The sequence below is a fragment of the Geotrypetes seraphini genome, chromosome 1 (assembly GCF_902459505.1).
Source record: "Geotrypetes seraphini chromosome 1, aGeoSer1.1, whole genome shotgun sequence".
NCBI classification, from domain to species: Eukaryota; Metazoa; Chordata; class Amphibia; order Gymnophiona; family Dermophiidae; genus Geotrypetes; species Geotrypetes seraphini.
Genome location: NC_047084.1, coordinates 449,670,693 through 449,682,852, shown reverse-complemented (window position 1 = coordinate 449,682,852; position 12,160 = coordinate 449,670,693). Strand labels below are relative to the sequence as shown.

Genomic DNA, 12,160 nt, shown 5'->3' with positions numbered 1-12,160 from the left:
GAGGGTGCATCCCCTCCTCGTGGTCTTCAGTTTCTAGTTTTCCGCGGAGCCAGAAAGTCCAGTTTCTTTTTTCCATGTGATTGTGCCTTTCTAGCACCGCAGCTTCGTTGTTTTTCAGCCAGAGTTGCTGTGCGCCTCGCTGTTTTTTTGCTACATGCTTTTTGTTGTTTTTTGTTCGGTTCGGCAGTCGGGGGCTCCTGGTTTCCGTGGCCACCTGGCCTCGATCGGCCGCGGCCTGTTTTTTCTCTATGTCCCGACCTTTGTCCGGGTTTAAAAAGTGCACCCAGTGTGATCGGTTCTTATCTATTATCGACCCTCATTGTTGGTGCATTTTGTACCTGGGGGCTGATCATCTGACCGACTCTTGCCCTCGGTGTGCTACTTTTCAGTCGCGCGCCCTGTGTCGTCGTCGGGCCCGCATGGCAGATCTTTTTGCAGAAGAGCAGGCCCTGGTTTCGGCCCCGGCCTCGAAGACCTCGGCCCCGGCGAAGACTTCGACATTGAAGGGCACCGGTTCAGCTGTGAAGCCTTCGGCTCCGGGTAAGTCCCCTCTTCCTTCTTCAGGGTCTGCGCCTGCGAAGAAGTCAACCTCGGAGGCTCCGGCCGTTCATGGCGGCGGGGCGCTGGCCCTGGCCTCATTAAGGCATTCTAAGCCCTCCAAGCGAGCTTCTGCCTCAAGGGAATACTCTTCCTCGAGGTCACTCTCGGTGGAATGCACTGCTGCCACTGACTTGCCTGCTATGGTGTCGGTGCCTGTTTTCCAGGATATGCTTCGGGCCATGATATCCTCGGAGCTATCCTCGGCCTCTCCCGCCTGGCCCCGACCTCGACCTCACAGGCGGCAGACAAGCCTGAGCGTCGCGTCGAAGCCCCTGGGGACAAGGTACATCGGTTTCGGCGTCTTTCTTCCTCGCCTCGGGGCGTTCTTCGCCTTCGGGGCGCCCGAGGTCGAAGCGCCGGTCGGAGCATGCCTCAATCCCGTCTCTACCAAAATTTGGCAGGCGTCTCTACCAAAATTCTATGATGACCAACAGGGTCTTGAACTATAATTTTACTTTTACATCGTACCTTAAGGTCTTGGTCAAGTCCCTGCCCGCTTTTCAGGGTTACTTGCCCGCCTCCCGCCAGGCGGAGTTTGGGCAGTTGGTGGACACTCTTTCTCAGCTTCAATTGCATTTTTTCCATGCAGCTTACGATGTTTTTGAGCTTTCCTCCCGGGTTTCCGCCTTTGCGGTGGCCATGCGCTGGTTGGCGTGGCTCCGCATCGTGGACATGGACCCCAACCTGCAGGACCGCTTGGCCAATCTGCCCTATTTGGGGAATGAGCTCTTCGATGACTCGATCGAGGCGGCCACTAAGCGCCTCTCGGAGCATGAGCGTTCCTTCGCTGCTTTGGTGCGGCCTAAGCCGAAGTCCACTCCTTCTAAGGCCTATCGGCTACTGCCCAGGAGGTACCCGCAGAAGTCTACTCCTGCTTTCTCGCGCCCGTCTCCTCGCCGACAGCAGCAGCAGCGGGCTGCTCCGAAGCCTCAGACCCCGGCGGTGTCTAAGCTGGCGCCGTCTTTTTGACGGGCTGAGCGGATGGAGCTGGCTTCCTCCGCGATGGTTTCTGCCCCCTTCCCATCGGAGGCCGTCTCCAAGCCTTTTACCCACTCTGGGCTCGTATTACCTCAGACGCTTGGGTCCTGACCATGGTCAGGGAGGGGTATTCCTTGAACTTTCGGGAGTTACCGCCAGACAGTCCTCCCGGCGTGTCTCTTTCCAATCGGACGCAGCTCCCCTTGCTCCTTCTGGAGGCCCGGGCGCTTCTTCACCTTCGTCCGGTGGAGGTGGTTCCCCCCTCCCAGAGGGGGCAGGGTTTTTATTCCAGGTACTTCTTGGTCCCCAAAAAGACCGGGGACCTCCAGCCGATTCTGGACCTCCGGAGGCTCAACAAATTCCTTGTTCAGACGTTCCGGATGCTCTCCCTTCCCATTCTGTATCCCTTGCTCGATGAGGGGGACTGGTTGTGCTCCCTCAATCTGAAGGAAACTTACACTCATGTTCCGGTGCATCCATCTTGTCGCCGGTTCCTTCGTTTTCAGGTGGGAGATCTGCATCTCCAATACAGGGTCCTCCCGTTCGGGCTCGCTTCGTCCCCACGGGTCTTCACGAAGTGTCTCATGGTGGTGGTGGCGGCCCTACGGTCCTGGGGCCTTCAGGTCTTCCCCTACCTCGATGACTGGCTGATCAAAGCCCCGTCGAGGGAGGAGGTTATCTCAGCGACCCGACAGACTTTTACATTCCTTCAGAGTCTGGGGTTCGAGGTAAACTTCCCAAAGTCCCAGCTATGCCCCTCTCAATCCCTACAGTTCATCGGGGCCGTGCTGGACACGGTTTGCCTCCGATCATTCCTGCCTCCTCTTCGGCAGGCCACAATAGTGCGGCTGAGCAAGCAGGTTTCCCTGCGGGCTATGGTTTTGGCCAAGCAGATGATGGTCCTCTTGGGTCACATGGCCTCCACCGTGCATATCACGCCATTCACACGCCTCCATCTAAGGGTCCCTCAGTGGACTCTGGCTTCTCAGTGGCGACAGGATCGGGATCCCGCTTCTCATCGCATTGCGGTGACCCCTTCCTTGAAACGCTCGCTCCGTTGGTGGACCAACTCTTCCAATTTTTCCAGAGGGTTGCTCTTTCTCGCTCCTCCGCATCACCGTGTCCTGTCAGATTTTCACCTTAATCAGTCTAGCTTTCTTCCGGTGTTTTTTCCGAAGCCCCACTCTCATCCTGGGGAGGTGGCGCTTCATACTCTTGACTGTAAGAGGGCATTGGCGTTCTATCTCCAACACACCCAGTCTCATCAGAAGGTTCCTCAGTTGTTCTTGTCTTTTGATCCTAATCGGTTGGGACGTCCTGTTTCCAAGCGCATCTTGTCCAACTGGTTGGCGGCTTGTATTTCCTTCTGCTACGCTCAGGCTGATCTCTCGCTGCATGGTCGGGTCACGGGACATAAAGTCCGAGCGATGGCGGCTTCTGTCGCTTTCCTCGGGTCCACGCCAATTGAGGAGATCTGCAAGGCTGCCACTTGGTCTTCAGTTCATACCTTCACCTCTCACTACTGTCTGGATTCTTTGTCCTGGAGCGACGGCCGGTTTGGCCAGTCGGTTTTGCGTAATCTGTTTTCCTGAAATGCCAACTTCCCTCTGTCCCTTTTTGGTTAGCTTGGAGGTCACCCACATGTAGAGAATATGCTGCCTGCTTGTCCTGGGATAAAGCACAGTTACTTACCGTAACAGGTGTTATCCAGGGACAGCAGGCAGATATTTTCGCAACCCTCCCACCTCCCCGGGGTTGGCATCTTTGCTAGCTATCTGAACTGAAGACCACGAGGAGGGGATGCGCCCTCTAGTGGAGCGGGAAGGCACACATATGTGTGGTGCAGCACCAGCAAACTTGAAATCTTCAATCAAGTTTGCTTGAAAAGCTGTCCGCGTCGGGGCTCCGTGGATGAAGTCACCCACATGTAGAGAATATCTGCCTGCTGTCCCTGGATAACACCTGTTGGGTAAGTAACTGTGCTCTAGCCATTGTAAAGTATCTTTTCTCTCTCCTTCACCAGGTGGCAGAAGGGATGCATCTTCTGATTACTGGGCCCAATGGATGTGGCAAGAGTTCTCTGTTTCGGATTTTAGGTGGGCTATGGCCTGTGTACAGTGGTGTGCTATATAAACCCCCTCCACAGAACATGTTCTACATCCCACAGAGGTAAAGGAATCTCCTAGTCCTTATGTGTGTGTTACTTATTGGCTAGAGTAGTAAATTTGCCTGTTTGAAGCTTTTCCACAGGCTGCACATGTTGGTATGGTCTTTACACTTCTTATAGAGCTGCATATGCTGTCTGTACAGGCCGTACATGTCTGTGGGATCTCTCCGAGATCAGGTTATCTACCCCGACACAGTGGCAAACATGAGAAGTAAAGGATTTTCTGACGAGGACTTGGAGGCCATTCTAAACATTGTGAACCTGTACTACATTGTGCAACGAGAAGGAGGTGAGTTGGTAGGGATTATTTTTACCTTACTTTTCACCATTTGCATTTTCTTTTACCACCCCACTTGTGTTTATGCCAAGACTTTTGTCTCCTTGCCTTTGGCCAATCCCTTTCCCTCCCCTCATGTTTACACAACTTCAGGGCCATAAGTATAGGGAAGTTGAGTGTTCTGCAGGAGCAAAGAGAAGAATTTGGACTGGGAGACTGAAGGCCAGATCAGCCTTGGTTTTAGGGCTGGATGGTTCCCCACCCCCCTCAAAGGGACAGAGTAACAGACAATCACATGACTAGTCTTGTGTTTCTTCCATGGTAGGCTGGGACTCCATCAGTGACTGGAAGGATGTGCTGTCAGGTGGGGAGAAGCAACGTGTGGGAATGGCACGAATGTTCTACCACAAGTAAGTAAGTAAGTTGTAATAGTGGCATAGCAGCTGTCTGAAGATAAGCACCACTGGGCCTATTAAGTTGGGCCCATTTACCTCTGTCACACTGCAGACACCAGAAAGGACGATAAGTTAATCAAGGTGCAAAATTGTCCTGTAATTATACTTGTGGGGGGCGGGGGTTGGAAATAAGAGTTTTTTTTAAATAATTCTTTATTCATTTTTAAACTTTCAGCAAGTGCACAATATAAGTAATACATAGATTTACTAACATCACTTGATAAATCTATCAAGATTGTAACAAAGGTATATATATCTAAACCCTTCTTCCCCCCTCCCTTTCCATACAATTATTTAATTGAATCAATCTTTGTCATATTTCTTTTTTACATTTTTATTTTTATTTTTTCCATTTATATAAACCCTCCCCTTTCCCTTCCAATCATTAATAATGTTAAGAAAATGGTGTTTATTCATTACAAAACAATGTCAATGGCCCCCATATTTCATTAAACCTTTTATAATTTCCATTTTGTATTGCTATTGAACGTTCCATTCTATATATGTGACATAGTGAATTCCACCAGAAATTAAAATTAAGTCTTGTGTGATCTTTCCAATTTGTAGTAATATGTTGCATGGCAACTCCTGTCATAATCAATAAAAGTTTGTTATTACTTGCCGATATCTGACTCTTTTTCCTCATAGATATGCCAAATATCACAGTATCATAAGTTAATGCTACAGGATTATCTAATAAAGAATTTATTTGATCCCAGATCGAATTCCAAAAGGCTAATATATAGGGACAGAAAATAAAAGATGATCCAAAGTCCCTACTTCAAGCTTACAATGCCAGCATCTATTAGACATTGAACTATTTAATTTTTGTAATCTAACAGGGGTCCAAAATGCTCTATGCAAAAGAAAAACCAAGTTTGTCTCATAGATGCTGACAGTGTACATCTTATTCTCCAAGACCAAATTTGTGGCCATTGAGATGCCAAAATTTGATGATTAATCTCAATGCTCCAAATATCCCTAAGACCATTTTTAGGTTTTTTATTAACCAATTCACTAATAACTTTATACCACTGTGCGGCCTGGTGACCCAGAAATAAGAGTTAAGAACTGATTATTTATCTATGAAGGTGGAAATAACTCCTGCACATGCCACATACTGTGTTTTGCATCAGGAATTCTTGGGGCTTGTACCTTGTGCTTTCTAGAAGGGAGCAGCAGGACCTTGTCAAAGTGCAGGGGAGGGGAGAAGTGACAGGAAAAAAGGGTAACTAAGAAGAAGTGTGTGCTGAGCTTTTTTGTCTCTCCTCAGGCCCAAATATGCACTCCTGGATGAGTGCACCAGTGCTGTCAGCATTGATGTGGAAGGCAAGATCTTCCAGGCTGCCAAGGATGCAGGGATTGCATTGCTCTCCATCACTCACCGCCCCTCACTTTGGTATATATCTTTTTTTTTTTTTCACTTTCTCTCTTTCTCCCTCCACCCCCCCCCACACAAATCTTCTGATAACTTCAAGGCCTTTGGACTTGGATTAGATCCTTTCCTAATGCTTGTGATGTTTGGGGCTGAGGCTCACATTTCTAATATTGATGCTTTCGAGTAGAGATCTACGATTCTACTGTAGATGAGAGCCTGAATCTTGGTGTTTAAATGTATTTTTATGTAAGCTATTTGCTGGAGTACCTTGCTATGAAGTTCATTTCATTTTAATCCTTTTCTGTAAAGATTTTAAGTTTATATTAATGCTAATAAATCTACTTCAGGTGTTTTATATATGTGTCTTAAAGCTCTGCTGAGCACTGATGTTAGCTTTGTGTTGCCTTTATCATTTTGTGTTCCCTGTGTCCTGTAACTTGCAGGAAGCCCTTGGAGCCCTTCCAGAGCTGATACACAGAAAGCCCTTGTCCTCCTTGTTTCTGCATTCCACATACTCCCAGGCAGAATCCATTCATAAAAATGCCCAGGGCCAGAGAAAAGGGCTTGGATAAGAACAAGTTTACTACTTTGTTTCATCTTGCTCTTTCTGCCCTTCTACTTTTTTGTATTTTCTAGGCCTTCTCATTCCCTCGGGCCTTTCTCTCTTTTATTACCTTCTGCTCCCTTATTTCTTCTTTGCCTCTCTCCCTAGCTACACATTTTTTGTCTTGTCATCCCTCAGTACACCCTTCCTAGCTCTGCATCTAGGTTTTGCCTTAGCTCTAATAATGCCTTGTGTGGGTGAATGGGGAGTGGTATCCTAGGCAGCAGAAGAAAGTCCTCCTGTGGGACCAAGATACATGTTCCTTGAGTGTCATGACAGCAATCTGTGCAGCTGCCAACCACCTTCTTTCTTTCAGGACTCCCCTCAGCAACATTCTTCTCTCTTGATGTGCCTTTGTACTAGGACCTCCTTCAGTAACTCTGTCTCCAGAGTTTATCTGTTTCTCTCTAGCTAGATAGAAGTGTTTCTGTCTCTCTTGCTGGATGTGTGGAATGAGGGAAATTGCATCGTTCCCAAGGTTTTTGGTAACTCCAGATGCTCTCTCATCCCTAGGAAGTACCACACACACCTACTACAATTTGATGGAGAGGGTGGCTGGAAGTTTGAGAAACTGGACACAGCAGCCCGCCTTTCGTTGACAGAGGAGAAGGAGCGACTGGAACAGCAGTTAGCTGGTGTCCCTGAGATGCAGCAGCGCCTGAATGAACTGCGGCAGATTCTTGGTGAGGACTGTCCTGCTGGTGATGGCGCCATCATCAGACTAAACAGCTGAGGCTGTTGCTGAAGAGTGGAAGAGGCTGCTATTTCTGCTTGGAGAAGACATGTTTGCACATGTAAAGTAGAGAAGCTGAAGCCACAGAATGATTATAAGAAAGACCCCTGCTGCTGTGGAGACTTCATCCTCTCATTCTATAAGTTTGAAGTATGACACCTTCAGTCCTTATGATTTGATAATCTGTGCACTTAAAACCCTGCTCAGCACCCTTAGGAGGGCATTTGCTATGAAGTTGATGAGGAGGAAGATCTTATATTTCAAATAGGATTATGAATTTAAATATTGACCAAGCTCTCTCCCATTCTACCTTCTTCCCAGCTCACTTCTCTTCCCTTCTATGGTTTATTAGTGATGTCCTCAACAGTTCAGCACCTCCCAAGGTCTCTTGCTGTTCTCTCCTTACCCCTCTGGGGGGTCAGAACTGCTGTGTGGTAAGAGAGGAAGCAGAAAATTGAGTTTAATTGCCCAATACAGTCTATTTTGTACAAGACTTGTCCTTGACATTGGTGAAATGTAAAAGTTTTATCTAACCATTTTTTTAAAATCTTGTTTTTGTAGGATTTTTTAAAATAACTTGTTTTAAGTATAAGAAAAAAATCCAATATTCTAAAGTGCCTTTTCAGAAACATGATTTTGTTTTTAGCTGGGAGAAATTAGAGATGTCCTTTCAGATAATGCTGGTGCATGACAGAAACTCCCCACATGGTGGCCCAACAAAACAAAATCTTTAACTCCTAGCACTTCATCATTTTTAAAAAAAATGTATTTTGTAGTAATGAAGTGTAATAACCTGTCCTAAAATGGTTGCCTCATTTCCTTCTTTGAAGGAATTACTAATTTATTTAATTCAGTTTGTTCTAATTGTTAGCTAGTGAGGAGGGCAGGATTATGGACACTGGAAGTTTCTCCTTGGACAAGCAGGCTAGAATCATTCATATCCATTCTAATGGAGCCAAGTCAGACGACTGTTCCACAGTCCACAAAAACCTAGAAAAACTTGTATGTGCAAGTGCTCCCTTTCTTGTGCCTATAGTTCCTTCATTCACTCTAGTTCATCCATCTGGCATAGCAGCAATGGATCTATGTGCTTTCTCTCTACAATCATTCTATCTCAAGACTTGAGAGAAAGTCTAATATAAAAAAGGAAGGATGGCATTGACCCTCTTAAAGGGATACTCCATCTATTTAAAAGGCAGCTGGTTTTTCTTCCCAAGTGATTACTGTTTATGAATCTAATGGCTGCTCCTTAATACTGACAGGATACCAAGCAAAAAACTTTGGCAATACCCGTTTAGCCCCAATAGGCCAATCACCTATACGGCTTGTAAGAACCAATATGAAACCTTTCTCCTTTCAAAGGACTTTGATCAAGTACCTACATAATAGAATATGAATTCAGTCAGCACACTCTCCAGACCTTGACTTCAGATTTATGCTACCAGCCTTCTCCTCAGATTGAAAGCACTAATGACTGTAGTGCAAAGTGCATCTCAGATTAGTGGCAGTTGTCATAGTCCCATCAGTTAATGAGAGGATCTGGATTCTCTTAAAATTGAACAAACAAAAAAAATTGAGTTGGCTTTCATGAAGATGATATTAGACTAGAGTGCAAAAATGCTTAGTGGTGCTAGGAACATTTGTTTAAAAAAAACAACTCCTCCCTCTTCCAAGGGAGAGAGGGAAGGGTATGGGGCCCTGGAGATACAAATGCAGTTCCTGCCCAAAACCACTGATATGACAACTGTCTTTTCTTTTGCAATTTAAGAAGAAAAACAATACTTGATTAATTGAGCTGACAAGAAGCAAATATAACCTCTGTTTTTAGGTTAAATGCAGGTTCATTGGACTCAATATTAGAAACCTTTTTAGAACCAACATGAAGAGGGAGCTACCTCAGTAAAAAAATCAGCGCTTTTATTTCTTTTTCATAAGTTAAAAGTGACTTTCGTTCAGGCACATTAGGTATTTTCCTGTTCCCAGTGGGCTTACTGTTTTTCTGTACCTAGTGTAGTGCTGGGTTAAGTGACTTGCCCAAGATTACAAGTTGCCTTAGTGGGATTCGAACCTGGTTTACAACCTGCTGCTCTTAGTATCAGGCTATTATCCCAGAACAAGCAGGCAGACTATTCTCAACATATGGGTGACGTCATCCACGGAGCCCGGATGCAGACAGCCTCGCAAGTAGACTTGCTTGTAGAAACGTAGAAGTTTTGAGTCAGCCGCATGCGCGAGTGCTTTCCCGCCCAGTGCAGGGCTAGTCTCCTCAGTTCTCAGTTTTCCGCGGAGCCGAGAAGTCTGTCCTTTGACTCTCTGCGTTTAACTTTGTTACTTCGTGCCTTCTCTCATTGTGGTTTGTGTTTATTTTCTTTGTGAATCACTGTGTTAATTTCTTTCTTTACAGTTTAAAAAAAAAAAGAAAGAAGACTTTATTTTAATTTTTTCTTCAGTGACTGACTGGCGGGCCAGGCCGCGTGACCGCAGCCTGCGGGCTTCAACTTCACAGCAGCTCTCTTCCCTCCTATGTCCCGGTCGGTCATGGGCTTCAAGAAGTGTAGCCACTGTCAGCATGTGATTTCGCCCATAATCCGAAGTCGTGCAAGCGCTGGGCTACTCTTCAACCTCGAGCCCTTAAACGTCATTGAGTTTTCTTGGAGAAATTCTTCAACATGAACTCCTTGGTGACATCCTCGACCTCAAGTGCTACCTCGGTCCCGCCTTCCAGCGAGGGTCCTCCTGCTTCCACCAATCTCGAGCCTCATCAGACCGTCCTCGTTTGGATCGTCTTTAGCCTCAAGTACACCTGCTTTATCTTCCCCTGAGCTTCCATCAGGTCAGATACCTCAGCAGACGGTTCCTGCGGTGGTACTCAAGACCTCCAAGTCCAAGCACATCTCCACTGCCACCTTGGAGCCTTTAGCCTCAGCAAGTGGTTCAGTTGCAGGCTTCTCTCCAGACCCTGTTGGAGCAGCAATTTGTTAAGTTATTGAGCAAATATGGTTCTGCCTTGACAATGCCTCCTGTAATCCAGCCTGGGCAATCGGCAGTCTCCCGCAAGGTCAAGTCCCTGCTTGTGCCTCGAGCTGAAGCTTTACACTCTTTGCAAGGAGCAGAGTTTTTGCGAGTGTCTGGTCTGGCATCAACACACTCGATGCAAAGAGTAGATTCTTTGCGAGTGTCTCGATTGGAACCTTCACATTGTACGCAAGGAGCAGAGTCTTTGCGAGTGTCTGGTCTGGCATCTACACACTTGATGCAAGGAGTAGATTCTTTGTGAGTGTCTTGATTGGAACCTTCACACTCAATGCAAGGAGTAGATTCTTTGCGAGTGTCTTGATTGGAACCTTCACACTCTATACAAGGAGTAGATTCTTTGCGAGTGTCTCGATTGGAACCTTCACACTCTATACAAGAAGTAGATTCTTTGCGAGTGTCTCGACAGGAATCTGCACACTCCGTACAAGGAGCAGAGTCTTTGGGAGTGCTTCGAGATTTCTCGATCCAGACCACTGAGTTTCGATCTACAGCTTCAAGCCCTATCCATTCACCAGCAGCTTTGCCTGTTTCCATACATAGGGCAAAGTTTCCTCGATGCTCAAGACCTGCTTCCAAGCACCACTCTCGTTGCTGATCGAGGCCTTCATCGAGACATCCATCGAGGTGCAGATCTTCTAAAGAGCAGCCTTCTTCGTCTGGGTCTCATTCCAGACCTTCCAGTTCTTCGAGGCCCCCAACTCCTCACTCCAGGTCACCGTTTCCGGACCCTGAGGAATCAGCTGCTTTCATTGCCTCCTCCAAGTCTCCATATTCTTTGGATTGTCACTTCTCCAGAGAGGCTTTACCTTCGTTCTCCGCTCGAGGCACCTCGAGGTCATCGAGCCCTTCTCTAGGCAAGGCCTTGATGGATTAGCTGATGATCTGGAAATTCAGTTCGATGCTGGTTCTAAATACTCTAAGGAATATTTTGAGGTCATGCATCTACCTGAACCTCCTGCAGAGTCACTTAAGCTTCCTCTTAACAAGCTTTTATCTCAAGTTTTCAAACGTTGTCTGGAGACTCTTTATGCTATACCTGCTGATCCAGGCAAATTAGTCTCGAGATATAGATCTCTACATTGCAAAGGGTTTGAGAATTCACAATTATCTCTCCAATCCCTCCTTCTGGAGTCCTTTTTGAAAAGAACCCATCATTCCAAGGTCTATGCTACTGTTCCTTCTGGAAGGGAGGGTAAGACTATGGACAAGTTTGGATGCCATCTATATCAAGTTCTTTATTGATTTTCTTCCAGGTTTTCTGAAGAACCTGTAGTTACATAGACATTTCGAGTTCCAAGACGTCACTACTACTCTGTCACAACTCTGATTGCATCTTCTCCAGTCATCATATGATGCCTTTGAACTGTCGGCTAGGGCCACTGTTTTTCTGTAGCACTGCGCCGCTTGGCCTTGCTTCGCACCATTACCATGGATCCTAATCTTCAGGACCATCTGGTTAACATTCCTTGCCAGGGCAATGGCCTCTTTGATGAATCCATAGAGGCTGCCACTAAGAAGTTGTCAGAAAATAAAAAATCTTTTGCTTCCATTGTCAGACCATAGCCAATGTCAGCTCTTACAAAACCTTCACGCCCTACTCTGGTTTTCCAGAGGCGTTATGCTCCAAAGCGGCTCCTTACATTTGAGCCCCTTCCAAGGAACCGCAGCAACAGAAACCTCAGCCTTCTGCTGCACCTAAGGCTTCGCAGCTTTTTTGACTGTCTAAACAGAGCATAACCTCCATTGTTCTGCCTCTGTCCTTCCATTCCACAATAATCAGGGATGGACACACTCGTCCTTTCACTCAGGTTCTACCAGAGCTTCCTCCAAGAGTATCCTTCCAATCCATTCTGGACCGCCCTTCTTCTTCAGGAAGCTAAAGCTCTGCTTTGTCTCTGTGCCATCAAGGAAGTTCCCCTGGAACAGCAGAGC

At 46.7% G+C, this 12,160-nt stretch overlaps 1 protein-coding gene across 1 annotated transcript in view; it reads left to right on the top strand.

Annotated features, from left to right (window-relative positions):
• ABCD1 (ATP binding cassette subfamily D member 1) overlaps positions 1–9,317 on the top strand; it is a 106,461-nt gene extending 97,144 nt beyond the window's left edge. The window contains exons 6-10 of the mRNA XM_033920973.1: positions 3,602–3,747; positions 3,889–4,034; positions 4,348–4,432; positions 5,751–5,876; positions 6,973–9,317. Coding sequence (XP_033776864.1) covers positions 3,602–3,747; positions 3,889–4,034; positions 4,348–4,432; positions 5,751–5,876; positions 6,973–7,192 — 723 coding nt within the window. The 3' untranslated portion in view covers positions 7,193–9,317. The remainder of the gene's footprint in view (positions 1–3,601; positions 3,748–3,888; positions 4,035–4,347; positions 4,433–5,750; positions 5,877–6,972) is intronic.
• The last annotated feature ends 2,843 nt before the right edge of the window (positions 9,318–12,160 follow it).